Source organism: Dendropsophus ebraccatus, chromosome 12 (genome assembly GCF_027789765.1).
Source record: "Dendropsophus ebraccatus isolate aDenEbr1 chromosome 12, aDenEbr1.pat, whole genome shotgun sequence".
Classification (NCBI taxonomy): domain Eukaryota; kingdom Metazoa; phylum Chordata; class Amphibia; order Anura; family Hylidae; genus Dendropsophus; species Dendropsophus ebraccatus.
This window is the reverse complement of record NC_091465.1, coordinates 81,756,864-81,778,715: the sequence shown is the minus strand read 5'-3', so window position 1 is coordinate 81,778,715 and position 21,852 is coordinate 81,756,864. Positions and strand designations below refer to the sequence as shown.

General features: G+C 43.5%; 1 protein-coding gene across 2 annotated transcripts in view; it reads right to left on the bottom strand.

Moving 5' to 3' along the window:
* Nucleotides 1-21,620, bottom strand: part of LOC138769123 (B-cell receptor CD22-like) — a 63,191-nt gene extending 41,571 nt beyond the window's left edge. Inside the window, exons 1-9 of one of the 2 annotated variants that reach the window (XM_069947362.1) lie at nucleotides 21,406-21,620; nucleotides 19,629-19,761; nucleotides 17,789-18,151; nucleotides 15,908-16,201; nucleotides 14,737-14,751; nucleotides 13,812-13,881; nucleotides 12,004-12,037; nucleotides 9,239-9,313; nucleotides 7,181-7,576 (exon numbers count right to left, since the gene is read on the bottom strand). In XM_069947362.1, the coding sequence (XP_069803463.1) occupies nucleotides 7,505-7,576; nucleotides 9,239-9,313; nucleotides 12,004-12,037; nucleotides 13,812-13,881; nucleotides 14,737-14,751; nucleotides 15,908-16,201; nucleotides 17,789-18,151; nucleotides 19,629-19,680 (975 nt within the window). In that variant the 5' untranslated portion in view covers nucleotides 19,681-19,761; nucleotides 21,406-21,620 and the 3' untranslated portion in view covers nucleotides 7,181-7,504. Of the gene's footprint in view, nucleotides 1-7,180; nucleotides 7,577-9,238; nucleotides 9,314-12,003; nucleotides 12,038-13,811; nucleotides 13,882-14,736; nucleotides 14,752-15,907; nucleotides 16,202-17,788; nucleotides 18,152-19,628; nucleotides 19,762-21,405 lie in introns of those variants that run through there. The other variant, XM_069947360.1, reaches the window with a different exon arrangement.
* Nucleotides 21,621-21,852: the final 232 nt, after the last annotated feature.

The window sequence follows — 21,852 nt, the reverse complement described above, 5'->3', positions numbered from 1 at the left end:
ACTTTACCATGGTGGTTAAAAGCTAGTGAACCGCCCATACTGGGATACTACATTAGCACATTAGGGAATTTTTTTAACATCCTGAAAGAACCTGGTGCCCATACCCTCCAAATATCCTGGTGGCCACTGCTCAAAACAAAGCACACCCAAAACACACTACTGCACCCAGAAAAATAAAACTGCACACAAATCACTACTGCCACTATTTGACAATGATGGCAGATTGGTTCCCTTTTGTGGCAGACACTACAATAAGCTAACACCACCTAGTGACCACAGCTGGGATCACAATTACCTCTTATACATCCTAACACAAGAAGACTCCCCATAGGACTACAAGATACAATGCAACAGATGCAACAGAAAACTGATTTTTTCATTTGTAAAATACCCCCCCCCCCCCCCCCCCCCACACACACACACACACACACACACCTTCTTAAGTATTTTAGCTATCGCTGCATGTAACCTTACCTTATCTAAAGACTGCTTATAATAGTCTACTAGGGGGAATTAAAATTTTTTTTTAAAAATAAATAATAATAATAATAATAATAATAATAATAATAATAATTATTATTATTATTATTATTATTATTATTATTATTATTATTATTATTATTTTCATTATTATTATGCCAAATAAAAGTTCAACCCACCCTCTTTTCCATTATTCAAAAAAATAAATGTAAACAAATTAAATATAAACATTTCTGTTATCACCAGAACCATATTTGCCACTTGTATAGGGCGGCACTACATACTGTATATCTTTATTCAAAGGTAATGGTAATGATAATCTCTCATCCATCCATGTACAAAAAAGCACATTCTGAAGGTACACTAAGAATTATTAGTGTATATGACTAACTGCATATTTGCTTCCTCTTCCACCTGCTTAGGAGGTGGTCTGTTAGCCACCTCCCCTGCCTCTGGGCCTATCACAGTGCTCTTCAAAGTCTACACATCTGTCCTGTCCAATCCAATGTACAATGTCGAGTTATCTCAGAACCCTCCCCACTAATAGGAAACAGCCCTAAAGTCTATATGTAAGGTTGGAGATGGCCATGTGTTTAGTCCAGCTAGCTAGTAAGTAGTAGGAGAGTGTATGCTGTACTTTGCCAGTTTTTATTGTTCCTGATCCAGCTTAGCATGCCTTGGTAAGTGCACCAGTGGTGTGACTACTGCCTGAGGGAACCAGCTTATCCACGCTGAAGGGGTCATTTACACAAGTCTTCATGTATTCTACAGTGTGAAAGTTTCCAGACAGAGGTTGTAGAAGTGTTTCTCACCTGTGTGTCCCTCAACAAGTCACTGGGATTCAAGCATCACACCATAGGAGGGGGTATGAGGAACACTTTACAGAGAGTATGTTGGGACCTTGGGAGAATTATCTACCACTCAGGCCCAGTGACAAGTACTGCAGCGATACCACAACACCTATAGCTCCTGTATATAACATGGGAAAGCACACCCTACCTTTGGAATTGTCCAACCCATTAGGATACAACATTAATTCTACATATTGGAATAATATCACACATCGCATTGCAAAAAAATAAATTAATAAATAATTTAAAGTCTATCAAGAGGTCTTCAGATCACACTGGAAAAAACAATCCCTCACACGTCCATCTACAGCAATTTTAGACAAAAAGCTTTAATTTAACAAAATAAATAAAATAAATGTAAAGATATAGTTCAATTCATTGGGTATTGATGAAATACAGAATACAGATAATATGTCATTTTTATAAGAAAAAATGACCCTCAAACTGCCTCATGGAGAGAAAAGTAAACTAAGGTTATATGGGTCAAAATTACAGATGAGTGACTCAACATCATGAACCAAGATTCCTTATGAACTCTACAAAAAACTTGGTTTGTTAACTTATGCGAAGTTTAAATCCAGTTCGTAAATATGGCGGCCGCACAATTTAATACACCTAAAAAAAAAGAGCCTATATTTAACTGTCTGTGGTCACTAAGTATCATCCTATAGGTCTCCAGTGTCCACCGCCAGCTCGTTTTGTGTATATGTACTTATCACAGCATGCTTTTGTTCTATTGTTGTTGGAAATGAAATACAGCAACATTGGAATGAAAACATGCTGTGTAAAAAAAATATACACATCTTTAGTCAGAATACAGCAATTTTAACCTCTTAAGGACCCATGACGTACCGGTATGTCACGGATCAATGTCACTTAAGGACCCATGACGTGCCGGTCCCTTTAAACGCGCGGCGCTCCGGTAAAGATGGCTGCTGATTCTATCAGCAGCCATCTTCATGTGTCACAGAGGGGGCAATTTCCCTGCCCCCCGTGACGACGATCGCTGTGATTGGCAGATGACTTGTCATCTGCCAATCACAGCGATTTGCTGTATTTCCGGGACCGGACCCCGGCACAGAGCTTTGATTGGTGCTGTTCAAGACAGCACCAACCACAGCAGTGCCTGGGCATCACCTGCCCTTAGATCCGGCCCCCCGATCGCCCGTGATTGGCCGGCTGCCGCCAGCCGGCCAATCACGGGCGATCCACACTACTACCCCCATCATCACCTTCTCTGCTTGCTAAGAATGTGCAGCAGAGAAGGTGATGATGGGGGTGGTGAGTTCTGTGCCCGGGTGCGGTCCTGGAGTTTGCCGGGCGCCGGGTGCCTCCCCCCATGCTGCCTCCTCCTCCGGTAACAGGGAGATGATAATCTATCTCCCTGTTACTGGAGGAGGCAGCTCGGGGGGAGGAGGCACCCGGCACACTCCAGGACCGCACCGGGTGCTTCCCCCTCCTTCCCCCGTGCTGCATGCCTCCCCCAATCCCACTCTGCAACCCCCCCCCCCCCCCGGATACCTCCTTCTCCAGCGACCTCCGGCATCCTCTGCCAGCTCCCCCCTATCCAGCTCCAGGCAGCCCCCCCCTGTCCAGGCAGCCCCCCCCCCCCCTGTCCAGGCAGCCCCCCCCCCTGTCCAGGCAGCCCCCCCCCCTGTCGAGGCAGCCCCCCCTGTCAAGGCAGCCCACCCCTCAGTCCTGCCAGCCCCACCTCCGTACTGCCAGCCCCCCCTCCATCCTGCCACCCCCCTCCGTCCTGCCACCCCCTCCGTCCTGCCAGCCCCCCCTCAGTCCTGCCACCCCCCTCCGTCCTGCCAGCCCCCCTCAGTCCTGCCACCCCACTCTGTACTGTAAGCCCCCCTCCGTCCTGCCACCCCCCTCCGTCCTGCCACCCCCTCCATCCTTCCAGCCCCCCCCTCAGTCCTGCCACCCGCCCTCCATCCTGCCAGCCCCCCTCAGTCATCCTGCCAGCCCCCCTCAGTCCTGCCAGCCCCGTCCGTACTGTCAGCCCCCCCTCCGTCCTGCCAATCCACCCCCCTCCATCCTGCCACCCCCTCTCTCCTCCCACCCTCTCCTCTTACCCTCTCCCCTCCGTCCTGCCACCCTCCCCTCTTACCCTCTCTCCCCTGCCACCCTCTCCTCTTACCCTCTCTCCTCTCTCCTCCTTCCTACTGCCCCTCTTACCCTCTCCGCTGCCACCCTCCCCTCTTACCCTCTCTCCCCTGCCACCCTCTCCTCCTACCCTCTCTGCTCTCCCCTCCGTCCTGCCACCCCTCTCCCCTCCCCTGCCACCCTCTCCTCTTACCCTCTCCGCTGCCACCCTCCCCTCTTACCCTCTCTCCCCTGCCGCCCCTCTCCTCTTACCCTCTCTGCTCTCCCCTCCGTCCTGCCACCCCTCTCCCCTCCCCTGCCACCCTCTCCTCTTACCCTCTCCGCTGCCACCCTCCCCTCTTACCCTCTCTCCCCTGCCGCCCCTCTCCTCTTACCCTCTCCCCTCTGTCCTGCCGGCCCTCCCCTGCCACCCTCTCCTCCTACCCTCTCTGCTCTCCCCTCTGTCCTGCCGCCCCTCTCCCCTCCCCTGCCACCCTCTCCTCCTACCCTCTCTGCTCTCCCCTCCGTCCTGCCACCCCTCACCCCCCCTTCCACCCTCTCCTCTTACCCTCTCCGCTGCCACCCTCTACTCTTACCCTCTCTCCCCTGCCGCCCCTCTCCTCTTACCCTCTCCCCTCTGTCCTGCCGCCCCTCCCCTGCCACCCTCTCCTCCTACCCTCTCTGCTCTCCCCTCCGTCCTGCCGCCCCTCTCCCCTCCCCTGCCACCCTCTCCTCTTACCTCTTACCCTCTCCGCTCCCACCCTCCCCTCTTAAAATAATAAAATGAATAAAATGTAAAAACAGTACATAAAACACTAACACTTAGGCAGGGCCGGCTCCAGGTTTTTGTGGGCCCTTGGGCGAGAGAGCCTCAGCGGGCCCCTTTGTATAGCACACCTCGGGGCACACCTAGCACACCTCGGGGCACACCTACCAAATAAAGTTTGACAAAATATCGAAAAAAAAACGTAATCCAGTAACTCACAGGTGACGTCTTCTTTGATCTGAGGCGATCTCTCTCCGTTTCCTCTCCATCTGGCCCAGACCTCCATGATGATTTCTTCCAGCAACAATTCATCTCTTCGGGACCTGTCAGACAAACATGTTAGGCTCCGCACTTTTCCAGCAACTTCCTTCTCTTTTTCCCACCCATAGGCTCCCATACAGTAGTAACTCCACTATTGTCATTGTCATTGTTCCACATTTGTGCCTGTCACCAGTGGGGTCCATATGCTCACTATACCGCTTGTTACATTCCTTGAGGGGTGTAGTTTCCATAATGGGGTCACTTGTGGGGGTTTCCAATGTTTTGGCAGCACGGGCACTCGGGGGACCCGACATGGCCTTCGTCCTCCATTCCAGCCTCTAAATGGCGCTCTGTCCCTTTGGTGGCTTGCCCTGTGCCCATATGGCACATTATGTCCACATGTGGGGTATTTTCGTACTCAGAGGAAATTACCCTACACGTTTTGTGTTTATTTTCTCTTTTAACCCCTTGTGGAAATGAAAAAAAATCAAGTCTAGACCAACATTTGGTGTAAAAAAAAAAAAAAAAAAAACTTTTACACTAAATCATTGATCTAGTCTTTATTTTTTCATTTTAACATGGGGTTAAAAGATAAAAAAAACACAAAATGTGTAGAACAATTTCCTCTGAGTATGGAATTACCCCACATGTGGACATAAAGCGCCATGCGGGTGCAGGGTAAGCCTCCGAAGGGAAGGAGCGCCATTTGGCTAGAATGGATGGTGAATGCCATGTCACATTTACAAAGGCCCTGTGTAGCCAAGACATTTAAAACCCCCCAGAAGTGACCCCATTCTGGAAACTACACCCCTCATGGAATCTAATAAGTGGGGCAGTGGGGATATGTACCCCTGGATGACGGGCACATTTGTGCTGTGAAAATGAAAAAAAAAAAATTTCACTTTCACACCACATTGTTCCATATTTGTGCCCGTCACCAGTGGGGTCCATATGCTCACTGCACCCCTTGTTACATTCCTTGAGGGGTGTAGTTTCCAGAATTGGGTCACTTGTGGGGGTTTCCAGTGTTTTGGCAGCACGAGGGCTCTGTAAATGCGACATGGCCCTGGAAATCCATTCCAGTGAAATTCAGCTTCCAAAGGCCAATTGGCGCTCCTTCCCTTTGGAGGCTTGTCCTGCGCCCGCTTGGCACTTTATGTCCACATGTTGGGTATTTCTGTACTCCGGAGAAACTGCGCTACACGTTTGGTGTTTTTTTTCCCTTTTATCCCTTTGTGGAAATAAAAAATTGAAGGCTTGAACAACATTTCAGTATAAAAAATTATTTTTTATTTTTTCACGCCACATTGTTCTGAAAATCTGTAAAGCACCTGTGGGGTCCAAATGCCCACCACACCCCTTGTTACATTCCTCGAGGGGTGTAGTTTTCAAAATGGTGTCCCTTTTGGGGTGTTTTTTATGTTTTGGCACCCCAGAGCCTCTGCCAACCTAAAGTGGTATAGTCAACAATGACCAAATATAACGGAGGCGTTGAAATTCACTAGGCGCTCCTTTATATCTGAGGCTTGTGGTTGCGTCAAATAGTGCAATAGGGCCACATATGGGGTATTTCTATAAACTGCAGAAACGGGAGAATCAATATTGGGGTGCATTTCTCTGGTAATAGGTTTATAATTATGAAAGATATTGGATTACAAGAAAATATCTAGAAAATAAATTTAAATTTTCTAATTTCTTACACACTTAGCTTTTATTTCTGTGACTCTGAAATGGGGTGCTTTGTGGGGCTTTCTAACATACAGTCCCCTCAAATACACTTTAAGGCTAGGTTCACACTACGTATATGTCCGGCCGCATATTTTTCGCGGCCGGACATATACGTATGAAACTCCGGCCGGGACTTTACGCAAGTTGCGGCCGGATACGTACTGACCACGAACTTACGCCCGTAGCGTACTTACGCTTCCCGAGCACTCTTCGTAGCGATCTAACAGCGGTCTTTTACTTGGAAATCTTTGCCTAGCCCCGGAAACCCCACAGAACCTTTTGGATCGGAACAAAAAGCTGGCAAAATGAAGAAATCACCACTACGTACGGGACCGCATGTTACGCTACGGGCGTAAGTTACGGCATTTCCGTCCCGTCTGGTTCATTTTTTACGGCGCCGCATACGATCCGGGCGTAAGTTCGTATGTAGTGTGAACTGTGCGCCCGTAGATCGTATACTTTCCATTGTACGCAAACTACGTAAGTTTCCGGCCGCTTATTCACGGAACGCGCTACGGCCGGAAACTTACGTAGTGTGAACGTAGCCTAAACCTGAACAGGTCCCTAAAAATATCTGATTTTGAAATTTTACAGAAAATTTGGAAATTTGCTGCTAATGTTTTAAGCTTTCTATTGTCTAAAAAAAATGAAAGAACGTTTAATAAATGCCGCCAACATAAAGTAGACATGTTGCTAATGCTATTTAATATAAAATGTATGTGGCATAACCATTTTCTGTATAAGCAGAAAAGTTTCAAAGTTAAAAAAATGCATTTTTTCACAATTTTTCACTTTATTTTGGATTTTTTCATAAAGATTCGTTATAAGTATCGACTCCAATTTACCAGAAATGTAAAGTACAATATGTCACGAGAAAACATTCTCAGAATCAGCCGGATAGGTAAAAGCATCCCGAAGTTAATAATGAATAAAGTGACACAGGTCATATTCATAAAATTTGCCTCGGTCCTTAAGGCCATTTCAGGCCTGGTCCTTAAGGGGTTAAGTAAATTTATTTTGTACATTTTTTTTTACTTTTCAAAAGAAGTAACAAAAGTCATGTAAATATATATTTTCTTTATCAGACTGACCTACAGAATTACAAAAGCATAAAGTGCACAAAATGAAATACCACTGTCCCATGCTACATTTTTGTTTCACTGTACATTTCATTACAAAGTACAATTGGTCCAGCAAAAAACAAGCCCTGTTATTGATCTATAGATGTTAAAGTTCTCAGAATGCAAAGAGCAGAAAATAAAGATGAAAAAAAAAAAGGGGGCTTTATCCTGAAAGGGTTAACACTCCTGTATTTTTTGGCAAATTACTAAGTGGCAAATTCTCCAGTATCTTCTCTTTTCATTAGATTTTTGTATGTAGGTTCAGGGTTTTCTTTTTTCTAGGAAAAAAAAATGGAAATTTGCATCATTTATAGAAAGTTTGTTGCATTAGTTAACGTGACCAGGTGGTTAACCCCATAACGATAATGGACGTAAATGTATGCCATGGAAGTCTGTGCCTTAACGTTGCATCATATTCATTTACACCATTACCTGCAGGGAGCTTGATTCATAGAGAGTGAGGAACGGCTGCTATCTGCTGCCAGGTTCTTACCGTTAATGACAGGCTGCAGCGATCACCATCAACACCTAAAATGGTGCTGTTTTCTGCATTTAAGCGTCATTGACAGGAACTGACAGGATAGGATACTTACTGTGCAGTCCCAACAGCAGTCTGGTCATAGAGTCTGCCTCAGGCAGACTCTATGTGCACAGCGCCCATAACGCTGATCAGTGCTATGCAATGGCAAAGCATTGAACAGTGTATAAAATCTAATACTGCATGTAATAGTCCCCAGGGGGACTTAAAAACTATATATATGTTTTTTTTTTTTTAGGATATAGCCCTTCCCCAATATGTTTAAACCACCTCATTTTTACTATTTTATAAATAAACCATGTAAAAATAAATAAATAAACATATATTGTAGCATTCACAATTGTCTGATCTATTAAGCTATAACAAAACTATTCCCGCATGATGAACAGCATAAACAAAAAAAGAAAAAAAGCATCAGGATTATGGATTTATAGTCACATGATTATTAAAATTAATAAAAATGTATAAAAAGAAACATATTTACAAAATATAAAAAAAATATGATACTTATAAAAATTTGAAATTGTGGCTCAAAAAATGACACCCCAAACGGCCATATGACGATAAAATTAACGCACTAGGAAAAAATTAAAATTGGTTTGGTCCTTAAGGGAGTATTACACTCAAACATAACTTTATATATTCTACTGCTCATGTTAAGACTAACAATGTATTCCTTACTTGTTCTTATCTATTTAGTCTCCTTACCCTAGTTCTGAGCTGCTGCTGTCTGCTGAAGACACAAAAAACTAAGAGTAAGCTTTTCTCTCTGTCTCCCCCTCCTCCCCCCTCCCTTCTGAGACTGATGATGTAAACAAATCCCTGACTGGCTTTATCTGAAATATTTTAGCTTCTTTGTAATGCTGGGAGGGTTATTTTGAGGTCAAGTTGCTGATAAACTCACTGTGATTATCCCTCCCTACATTACAAAGTTGCATAAAGGGACTTGATTACATCAGTTGTCTCGGACGGGAGGGGGCACAAGGGGGAGACAAAGAGAAAAGCTCACACACAGATTTTTGTGTCTTCAGTAGAAAGCAGCTCAGAACTGGGGGAAAGAGACTGAATAGATATTAACAAGTATGGAATGAATTGTTAGTCTCCCCATGGGCAGCAATATATGAAAAGTTATGTCTGAGAGGAATACCTCTGTAAGGCCAAAATCCACTCTGATTTCAAAGAGTTTGTAAAAACGTGCAAAGTTACTAGTCACGTAGGATCTCACTGCCGAGGCCCGCTGTGATCCTGATGCCAAAGACAAATCACATACAAAACTTTATTAAAAGTCATATGAAGCTGAACATTTCACCAATAATTTATTATGTTAGTTTTTGAATAATTTTACTTCAGTAATAAATGAGAATATTGTGCAGAAAAAAGGAGAAAGAAAAACACTTAATACTTTTAAAGTCTCATATTCTCCTTTATCTTCCCTTTCCATAAGACTTGTATAAGTGGGCTCTGGGTTTTCTTCACTCTAGAAAAAAATAAAACTTTTATTAATTAAAGGGGAAGTCCGGTGATTAAAAAAAAAAAAAAACTGTCAGCCAGCAAGGGCAGGGAGGAACATAATAACCAAGCACTACTTAATCTCCTCGTGCCCTTGCCCGCCCCACCCCACCGGACTCCGCCAGAAGAGTTTTGATGATGTCCCGCTTCAGTCACTGCCTGGCTAGGATGGCTGCCAATCAGCTGGTTCATGACATTGGCTCAGAAGAAGATTCTGGAGCCCGTCAGGGGTCCCATAGGGACGATCCGGCACTGGACAGGCACAGGGACTGGTGAGTAGTGGTGGTTGTTATGTTAGATCCCCACCCCCACCACCCCGCTTTTCTTTAAAAAAAATCACGGCAGAGCCGAATTTCTCCTTCAAAATAAATTAAAAGTATAAAATGAATCCTCATTTAAATTATAGAGGACACTAAATATTATTCTAACCAAATAATAATAATAATAATAATAATAATAATAATAATAATATCATCATATACTTATTAGAGTCACATTATTATGACCACTTCCTTCTTATAAGGTCGACAGTGTGTAGCTCATGAAAGAGTCAGGTGTGGCGAGCGGCTTGGTGGGTATATAAGGTGTTGACAGGGTGTCTGGTGTTTGCTCACAGATCCCTCCTTCCTGTCATGGCTAAAAGGGGGGATTTATCAGAGGTGCACATACTGTAGGAGCAATTATTGACTTTCCGGTCAGGGGTCATGGTATTTCTGACACTGCCGTTTATGTTCTTGTACTGCTGTGGTAAAAGTGTATGGTGAATGGACAAATGGCGCCATCGCAAATTAGCGATATGGAAACTGCAGAGAACCATGTGTAATTGATGTGAGAGTTGAATGTTGACTACAAAGATAAACAAGTCTCCCTGGGGTTAGGGTTATTCCCCCTGGGGTTAGGGTTATTCCCCCTGGGGGACTTCTAGTATTACTAGTCTGATCTCTCATTGATATCTATGCAGTATAGATATACTGTATAGATCAATGAGATCTATGTTCTATTGCTCTCTAGCAGCCACAGCCCGCACAGCTCTGGGAGTCGGGTTGTGACATCACCATTTTATCCAGGAAGTGACATCACCATGTTATCCAGGAAGTGACATCACCATGTTATCCAGGAAGTGACATCACCATGTTATCCAGGAAGTGAAGCCTTGATGCAGTAGTTAGTGCAGGGGGGAAAAAGCACTTTATAAGCATTTCCCCTAATAAGTGTATATTAGTAATTTGTATGGCTTTGGGGGGCAATGCAATACTTTAATAAAAAGGTTTGCCGGACTTTTCCTTTTAATGGAATTTGTCATCTCCAAGGCCCACCTGAGGTACTGACATGCTGTAGCTGGCAGTCTCCTGGAAGCTGGCAGTAAGCATGATACCTTTTGGTAATTTTCTGTGCAGTGGATTGTGCACGATCTCAGGTCTCCTGCTGTAATGAAGAGTCAAGGAGGAGTTGTGCCTCAGTTTGGGCTGCACTCTGGCGCACCTCACCAATCCTTCCTCCTCCCTCTTCTTCATGAATAATCAATGCTGCCCGGCCTCCTGTTTGCTCAGCTGTCAGCCAGTGTCTCTGACTGCAGATCAGTCCTCTGTAGGCAGGTAATGTCTGACAGAAACACTCAGATATAGTTGAATCTCCTAGCCCAAATGTGTTGGAGCTGTGGTCTAGGGGTAAACCACATGTCTAAAGAACAGCAAGAGTTTTGTTTTTTTTTTCCCCCTTTTCCCTGGGTCTGATTCCCCTAATGGGAACGGAATGTGCAAAGAATTCCTAGTCAGGCCCATATTAGTTATATTTCTTTTTTCTTATCATTGTAGAAAAAACACAGAATTTTTAAATTAGTTTGGACCTGATTGGGAAATCTTTGCACTTTTAAAAATGATACAATAGTGAGAAAAAAAAAGTGATGATGATGATGATGATGATGATAATGATAATAATAATAATAATAATAATAATAATAATAATAATAATTTCATTTCCATCAGGTGAATTGAACCTAGGAAAAATCTGTTGTTGGTCTCTAAACAGGGGATTTACCACTACTCACCTACAACACAGTGAAGCTAGGGGATTTAACTATATCTGAGTATTTCTTTCAGCTATAAACTCCTTACAGAGTGCTGATCTGCAATCAGAGATACTGAATGACAGGTGAGCGAGCAGGAGGACGGGCAGCAGAGATTATCCGGGAAGAAGAGGGAGGATGAGGGAGGGGTGAGGTGTGCCAGAGTGCGGCACAAATGCTCAGCCACAACTCCTCATTGGCTCTTCATTAATCCACTAAATTGAACAAATTACCAAAAGGTAACATGCTCACTAGGGGACTGTTACCTGTAGCACACTGTCAGCACCTTGTGCAGGACTAGGGTGCTGAAAGATTCCTATTAAACCTTATTGACCATCTGCTGATCATCATGTTAGCTCAAGGAATACAACCTGCAAATGTAGAAGGATATGAATCTACATCCGTAGTCTTGTATGCAGTTGTGGACAGCATTACAGATGTGTGAATGGGGCTTAAGTGTTCATATCTGGAATCAACAGATCTAAATCTGAATGACGCCCAATAAAATATATATAAATATAAATAAATAAATAAAAACTTGGGGGAGGAGGGTATTATATTATTTTTTCCCCCAAAGTCATTGGGATACCTACCTTGTGGTTTTGTGATTTCTGACATATTTTCTTCCTAAAAAATAAAATAAAATAAAACACAAAAAATACATAAATATATGGTCATGCTTGAAACCAGCATTATACACTTATCAGAAAACATGATAGAAGTAAATGTGGGGCATTGGGGGGGCATTTTTGGGTATGGTCCTGTGGCATGGGGGTTGCAGGGCCATTCCATGGCCCCCCTTCCCTGCTCATGCACGCCTGTGGGGGTGGTGGTCACTGACCGACACAGTGTGGGGACCCATGTGTATCAGATACCTGCACGCGGTACATGGGGCAGTGTGGCTTGATCAATTCATACACAAAATTCTGATGTTTTTTATGCAGCCGAGAGGCACTGGTGTCAGCCATAGGTGTGAGGTGCAGCGCTCTTTTTCTTCCCTGAACCATATATATATATATATATATATATATATATATATATATATATATATAGATAGATAGATAGATAGATATAGATAGATATTCTACATTTATTTCTACTGTGTTTTCTGATAGGTGTATAATGCTGGTTTCACGCATTTATTTATTTATTTATTTTTGCGGGGGGGTGGGGGTCCAATTCTCCAATTTATCTTTTAGTAAAACTGACTATATCTATGTTCCTCAAGTCGGTACAATTATAGCAATAGGCAATGTAGACAACTTTTATTTTATTTGACTGCTTTTAAAGGGGAACTATCAGCAGGTTCATGAGTAGGAAGCCGCCAATATCTTCTTCCCGGCCCCAGTCTTCTTCTCGCTGTTTCAAGTTCTCGCTGTTTTCAGGATTATTTATGCAACACAAATATACTAATTCACTCTTTACGTCCCCAGTGCTCCTAATGATGAAATTAACATATTTGTATTGCATTAATTATCAAGAAAATGGTGACGGTAAGAAGACATTGATGGCTACCAGCAACTATCAGCAGGTTCCTATGCACAAACCTGCTGATCTGCTGATCCTGTTCTCCTTTAAAACATGAAAAGTGTTTAAAATTGCTGTAATAATGATCCTTATTACATTTTTATTTTTGGTCAGTAGGGCTGTATAAAACTATAAAAAAAAATAAAAAAATTTTTGTGTCATAATCTATACATTTTACTGGTATCTTGGTTACGTACAGGTATATAAGACTTTTTGATTACTTTGGTTTTTTTTCTAGATGTGATGTGAACAAAAATCACTTTTTTTTTTTTTTTGTGTGTGTTTTGCCGTGCAAGATCAGGAGTGTGTTATTTAATAGTTTGGGCAATTCCGCACACAGTGATATCAAATATATTTATTTACTTTGTGAAAAATGGGATGGGATTTTAATTTATCAAAAACTTCATTTTTTACACTAATTTGTAGTCCCTCTAAGGGCCTCCTATGAGCAATACCATAATTGCTCATAGAGATCAATGCAGTACCTATGTACTGAATTGAACAATGTTTTCTGTGCTCAATGGCTTCAGGCATTTAGATGCTGCCGAGACAGTTCTGACAGCAGCATTTAAATGGTTAAATAGCCGATGCAAACAAATAGTTCATTTCAGCTATAAGCAGTGGCCCATGGGCTCTCTGTACCCTCCTAATGGCGCCATGACATACCAGGTATGCCAATGGTTGACTCTGCAACTGCACTCTACTGGTATGCCATGATGGCCTAACGGGCTTAAATAAGCAATCTGCTAAATAACTTCTGGGGAACGGTGTCAGAATAACTTTGGGTATCCCAAGCATTTTCTGTATTCAACCATGAACTCCATGAAGAAAAAAAAGTTTTATTTTGATATTAAATATCATGGAAATACTTTACCTGCAACAAAAGTAAGGAATACTAGAAACGAAAAATATTCCAGGAGTTACAATCCATAACTTGGACGTAGCTGTGGAGAGAAGTAGAGAGGGGGGGAGAGAATTGATTTAATTGAGAATTTGGTATTCCCGCTGCAGCAGACGCATAGAGACAAAGGCAGGAGCGCAGTAGTGTTTTGAATTTCCGGAACTGGCAGACAGTTCTGGAGCCTGGAGAGGGGTGCCAGGACCTGGGGCAGGCCGGTGGGGGTGATCCCCTTGACGTGGAGAGTTGGTAGCAGTGGCAGGGAGCAGTGGGAGCCTGTGGCAGGGAGAGACAGCAAGAGCGGCAGGGGAAGAGGGGTCCGGAAGCTGCAGGGGTCCGCTAGTGATGGGAATGGCAGCCCTGAGAAGAATGCTGTGAGCTGGGGCAGTCTGGAGGGGCAGTTCCCCACAGCTGAGAGAAGCATGGGCGGTGCAACAAGTTTAAATAACTGTCCACTCCTGCCTATCTCCCGCTTTAAATGGGTGTTTCCTGCAGCAGGGGCAGGAGTGGGTAATTGTTTGAACTTGTCGCACCGCCCTTGCTGTTCTCAGCTGCTAGGGACACCCTTTAAAGGAGCCAGGATTTCCACCATAATGACGGGAATGCCCATTCTAAGTGGGTGTTCCCCACAGCGGGGAGATGCAAGGGTGGCGCGGCAAGTTAAATCAGCGTCCGCTCCTCCCTCTTTCTCTGCTGCAGGGAACACCCACTTAAAGCTGGGATTCTCGTCATTATGAGGGGAATCCCCGCTCCTGTAACTTGGTGTTCCCGAACACCTCAACAACAGTTCAGCTGACAGTTACGGTCTATAGCAACCATTTTTCATACCATACTCTTTGATTATATGGTTAAGGGAAGGAAGACAGTGAGATAGGAGGAAGGAAGGAAGATGATCGCTTACCTGTCTGTCCAAGATCTGAAACCAAAAAAGAATATAACTATTTTGTGAGTATATATGGCTTGCATTGCAGGTGATGTGCCTTCCTGGTTCCCTTGTTGACTCTATTTGTTCCCTTGCCTGTTGCATAGTCTTGCCCTGTCGTTCCTGCTTGTGTACCCGCCAGTCTTCTGGTTGTCTGTCCTAGTCTCCCGCCATCTTCCCGGACCTGCCTGCCTGTTCCTGACCTTGTCTTATACCTTATTTTATCTGTTCCTGCCTTTGTCTTATGCCTATGTCTTATACCACCTAGGTAAAGTGCCTCTGTCAGGTATTGCACTAGAGGGGGATGAAGATGTTGTTGTGTATTTTCCCCACTAGGTGTCACACTCTACTGTATGTACAAGTCTTCCTATGAGCACAGCTGAAGGAAGGTTATGGCTTAACAGTTGTCTGTCACATGTTTACTGAACCTATCATCGGTGCAGGTATCTTTTCCTCCCTTTCCAACCTCTTACTTCTTCTCTCTCCTGTCCAGTGCATCCCAAGCAATCACTATGAAGCTTAGTTACCCCTATAAAAGGGATGTCAGTTCCTGGTGGGAGGTCTTTATCAGTCAGTTCATGAGAAGGAGACACAGCCAGAGAGAGACACCCTTCTGTAGTAAAGCAGGGCCTGGCTTAGGCCAGGACCCATGTAAGGGTCAAGAAACTTAAGATAATCTTTCTAGTGAGTAAACTGCTCCAGTATCCAGTGCTAAACCCTCAGGAGGGTATCCATCCTCTAAGAAAACCTTGCCCACGCCTGGGACCCCTCTCCACTACTCACAGGGCAGTAACCACAGCTAGGTACTGACCCCCAGTAGAACAAATAGCTGGAAGCTGATGCATCCCACTGACAATGCAAGGCTCTTCTGGGAGGTCTCGGAAAGTCTACTATACCAAGTTGTAAAGGCCTGGGGCTTTTACTACTTGGCACTCGCTGAACTTGCTCCAATGCAACTCTTGGCCACTGTGACAAGTGCCCAAGTGACCCAACACCCCAACACCCAACACCACCTCGTAGCTACCCCAGCCCATAGCAGTAGCTTGAATGTGCTGATCTGATGCTGCACTATTCCTCCTGACATCCTGAGCTGGTGAAATGATGGAGAAAATGTCTATTATACAAAACACATTCATTGTATGCGACTTACATGTAATATCCAGGGTTACAGATCTCCTTGAAGTTTTATTATTTGGAAAAGTAACGGTACATTCCAGTTGTGTTCTATTATCTTTATATGACGGGATATATGTAATTGTAGAATGTAGCCTCCAGATTCCTTTACCCAGATCCTCATGTTTCGTGGTAGTCTCTAAGTCAGGTTTATTCCATGTAATGGACGGGGGGCTGGAGGCACAGGTGTGATTTATGGAGCAGGTGATATGGACCGTCTCATTCTCTATCATCTGCTCAGCTCCTTCCATCACTGGTGCAGGAGGAGAATCTGAAAGAACGGAGAGAGATGAAGTAACACTGGGTAGAATATAGAGGGATCTAGGGTCCACTCCTGCCTCTGGGCTACAATATGGCTGTGCATATAACTATACATAGTCAGATCTAATCTAATCTCTTCAGGTTTTTAAACATGGCCTCTGTGTTCATCCAGAATTACAATGGGGCTAACTTACTATTGACGAACATTCACAAACAATTAATGAACTTACAAACGTAGAAGCGTATGTTTCGGTCTAGAGTTACGCACATGTTTACAGAATTTCAGGTGCAAAGTGAAAATACGTAATAACAGAGCAATTACATGGTGCGTAGCCTTAGCGTATCTTTTATTCCCCTATGCGTGTATACGCAAAGATGTGCATACATAGATCGCACAAGGAATGCTAGGCCGCAGCGTACAGTCAGCTCAGCAAGTCAAGATGTCCCATTGAACTTCCCCTTTTAGCCTCAGAGAACTCAAATATATTGTGAAGATAATGGAGAGGATAAACTATGATCGCCATCATGGCCCGCGCAGAATACAAACATGATTTTAAAAAAAATATTGGTTAAAATTATTCACGGCCTGCATCGGAAGTTTGTGGTGCGACTCTTTCACAATTTCACAACTCGGTCAGCTCTCCCTCCCTACACTTACTACCACTGTGAATATTGCCTAAATAAATTCAGATGCTGTCCCTGCTCGTGTCACTCTCCCTACTGAACGCACAAGAATCAGGAAAGACTGTGAGAAAATTTGCCTCAGCGTCGTGTTTTTATAGCATGTACGTAATGTACGTAATGCTGTTAATCGTACAACCAATCACAGTAATTCCAGTAGTGAACATGGCTACTACATTCCCTGATGTGCCCTTCCTCTCCACATGTTCATTGGCTCATTCAAATTGGTGGGAGGCAACTTACGCAGGTAGGTACATCGCAAGATAAATGTTCGCATGTTCGAATATGTTCTAAAATTATCTTTATACCATTCCGATCATCAAACAAATTGTTCCTGATCGGCGACCACGAACAATTAGCGGCATGTCTATACGAACATATGAACATTTACAAACATGTTCGCCCATCACTAGACATGACAAAAAAGAGATTAAGATGTGTCTCCAGGCTATCCCATATTATCCCATATTATTCTCCCTTCCCTTACACACACAATAGACTGATATTAGGTCACAGGTACAAAAATTGCCATCAAACAATCAGTACAATAAACTGCCTGCCATGAAATACTATGTGCACACTAACGCTCCATAAATCACGGATGTTACGGAATGTGAAGCCTCCGGCCATCATAAGGAATTCCCGGCATCCTGTATTATTATGATCTCTGAACCTGTTTAAATACTCCTGCTACTGTACTGACACAGCCACGTGACTGTGTCAATACAGTACCAGGAAGCTCATGACATGCTCAAGCTATAATAATAATAATAATAATAATAATAATAATAATAATAATAATAATAATAATATTATTATTTTATAGCAACAATATTTCTTGTGTAACACATAGAGCAAAGTAATGGAGGGATGGGGTAGAAACTGATGTCAGCGTTTTGACATGTTTTCCATTTACCTATGACATACACTCTACAGAATCTTTCCTTGTGGACATTATAGGAGGTGATCTCTTCACTAATCCCGGGGTAGATCTCTTCTCTTTCTTGCACATTATTAATTCTTAGGGAACAGTTCTTCAATGAATTTCCCACCAGGAACGTTCTTCCCTTGTACCTTTCTTCCACATTGGTTGATGTTTTATTATTGAATCTAATAGGTTTTCCTATAAATGCCTTTTTATACCAGAAGAAGGTTAAGTTTTGAGCGTTATCAGGATACTGGAGCTCACAGGGAATTTCCACACAAGATCCCTTTAAGGCCTCTATAGAGTGAGGAAATTTAAATTCCCAATCCTTAAATGTAATATTATCAGAACACCCTGGAAGAATACAGAAAAGGAAAATCATTATTATACACGTAAAGCTCCAATTTATATTAACATAGTTCTAAAAAATGGTATTTTACTGTTTACATATTTAAGCCAATCTATTCCCTGCAAAGCTTTTTGTACCTGTATTACATGATTTTATTTGTGTGTGTAATTCAGAGCTAAGGTCACTCTAGGGGGCTGCTCAGCACAAAGAGCCACCCCTGCCCAGCACACAGAGCCAACGCTGCTCAACACACAGAGCCAACGCTGCTCAACACAGAGCCACCCCTGCCCAGCACACAGAGCCAACACTGCCCAACACAGAGCCACCCCTGCCCAGCACACAGAGCCAACACTGCCCAGCACACAGAGCCAACACTGTCCAACACAGAGCCACCCCTGCCCAGCACACAGAGCCAACACTGCCCAGCACACAGAGCCAACACTGCCCAACACAGAGCCACCCCTGCCCAGCACACAGAGCCAACACTGCCCAGCACACAGAGCCAACACTGCCCAACACAGAGCCTGCCCAGCACACAGAGCCAACGCTGCTCAACACACAGAGCCAACGCTGCTCAACACACAGGGCCACCCCTGCCCAGCACACAAAGCCACCCCTGCCCAACACACACATCCACCCCCGCCCAACACACAGAGCCAACGCTGCCTAACACACACAGAACTGCCTCCACCCAGCACACAGAGTCAACCCTGCCCAACGCACAGCACCACCCCTGCCCAGCACACTGAGCCAACCCTGCCCAACACACAGAGCCACCCCTGCCCAACACACAGAGCCACCACTGCCCAGCACACAGAGCCACCCCTGCCCAGCACACAGAGCTACCCCTGCCCAGCACACAGAGCTACCCTTGCCCAGCACAGAGCCACCCCTGCCCAACACAAACATCCACCCCCACCCAACACACAGAGACATCACTGCCCAACACACAGAACTGCCTCCACCCAACACACAGAGCCAACCCTGCCCAACACACAGAGCCAACCCTGCCCAACACACAGAGCCAACCCTGCCCAACACACAGAGCCACCACTGCCCAACACACAATGCCACCCCTGCCCAGCACACAGAGCCATCCCTGCCCAGCACACAGAACCAACTCTGCCCAACACACAGCGCCATCCCTGCCCAGCACACAGAGCCAACTCTGCCCAACACACAGAGCCACCCCTGCCCAGCAAAAAGAGCCAATACTGCCCAACACACAGAGCCAACGCTGCCCAACACACAGAGCGACCCCTGCCCAGAACAGAGAGCCACCCCTGCCCAATTCACCCTGCCCAGAACAGAGAGCCACCCCTGCCCAGCACAGAGAGCCACCTCTGCATAGAGACACATTACATGGTAGAGATATCAAGTCTACAATAGATATACAGCATATTCCTGTATACAGCCACATTACATGGTAGAAGGAGTAACATCTATGATACTGTAGATACAGAATATACAGATGTCACCTACCTAGAGTGAGAAGAAGAAGGAATGATCCTTTCAGAGTAAACTGCCGCCTCATAATTCCAATGGGAATTTAGTTTTCTGATTTATTTTTTATAGATAATTTCTGGTTTATTTCTTGTTTAATAAAAAAAAAAAACTGGAAAATAAAGACAAAAAGTATAGAAATCATTCTCCACAATGACTATTACCAGACTGTCTTCTGTATAACAGAGATACCGATAGGGAGATGAGATCTATGTTACTCCAAAAAAATGAAAAGATTTGTTTTTATACAACTGATCCTGAACATTCAGCATGTACTTATAAATAGAGAGAGAGAGAGAGAGAGATAATACGATAATGGGAGATAGATAGATAGATAGATAGATAGATAGATAGATAGGAGATAGATAGATAGATAGATAGATAGATAGATAGATAGATAGATAGATAGATAGATAGATAGGAGATAGATAGATAGGAGATAGATAGATAGATAGGAGATAGATAGATAGATAGATAGATAGATAGATAGATAGATAGATAGATAGATAGATAGATAGATAGGAGATAGATAGGAGATAGATAGATAGATAGATAGATAGATAGATAATAGATAGGTAGGCAGATAGATAGATAGATAGATAGATAGATAGATAGATAGATAGGAGATAGATAGATAGATAGATAGATAGATAGATAGATAGAAAGATAGATAGATAGATAGGAGATAGATAGATAGATAGATAGATAGATAGATAGGAGATAGATAGATAGATAGATAGATAGAAGATAGATAGATAGGAGATAGATAGATAGATAGATAGATAGATAGATAGATAGATAGGAGATAGATAGATAGATAGATAGATAGATAGATAGATAGATAGATAGAAGATAGATAGATAGATAGGAGATAGATAGATAGATAGATAGATAGATAGATAGATAGATAGATAGATAGGAGATAGATAGATAGAAGATAGATAGATGATAGATAGATAGGAGATAGATAGGAGATAGATAGATAGGAGATAGATAGATAGATAGATAGATAGATAGATAGGAGATAGATAGATAGGAGATAGATAGATAGATAGATAGATAGATAGATAGATAGATAGATTGAGTTATTTTTAGTAGTAATCATTAAATACAAAGCCAGGAATGGATTTCCATATAGGAGAAGTCTCAGTCATCCCTCAATGTGTGTTCTTCACTTATGATCTATTCCAGGGTTTGTATTCAATAACTGCAATAAAAAATATGATTACATGAACACAGCCCTAAATGGACACTGTTGTGAAATAAAACTTTTGACTAGTCAAAGTGACAAGAAAACAAGCCAAGAGCAAGTCTTACTCACTGTCATTTTCCAACCTCATAGACTTGGTCGGCCACATAGACCTACATTATGTGTTCGTCCAGGTCAGATAACAGAGTCGGGAGATACCAGGTGGGCTTCTCTCAGCTCGTTCTCCTGATCGGATATAGTTACAGTTCTGTGTGTGTACTAAAGTGTACTAAATACTGTTAGCAGATTACGTTGTAGGGCTATGTTCCCACATGGTCTCTTTTTGGCCGCCTATAACGGACGTAATTTCATAATGACTCCCCTTTTCTGACCTCAGCAAAACGGCCTTCCAATGGCTAAAAAACAGTGTGGTAACATACAGTAGCATAAAGCAGCAACCACTAACATAAAACATATAGAGAACATCTGTACGTTACACATCAGCAGTGTAAGCCAAGAGTACAGCCTTATATACATCTATCATACTTTATCAGCACATACTCACACCTCCCTGGTTCTGCTCGTTGTAGAACTGAATAAAGTTGCCGTTTTCTCGTTAATCTCTCCGTGCTCACCTCGGAGGAGTAGTTACAGGATATTTACACACTTTTTAGATTCTCTTGTGTGGTGAGCATGGGAGGCTGCAAAAGCTAGCTGGGTGCAGCTTTGTCACATGGAAGAGGGGTGGCGCTAGTAACCCCTGTGCACCACACATGCACCTATTAAAGGAGTTGTTCCAGCCATACAGAGTGCCACTTTAAAGTTTAGCTGTAGAAGCGATTGAAGAAAAAAAAAAAAAAAAGAGGCAAAAGAGCTTCATTTTGTATACAGCTTTTTTTCCACTTCCCCTCTTTACTTCTTATCTGTTCAATATCAAGGGACATCCGACTAATGTTCTGCTCCTTCCAGCACCGAATAAAGCTGCGGTTAATCTCTCTGTACTCACTTTAGAGA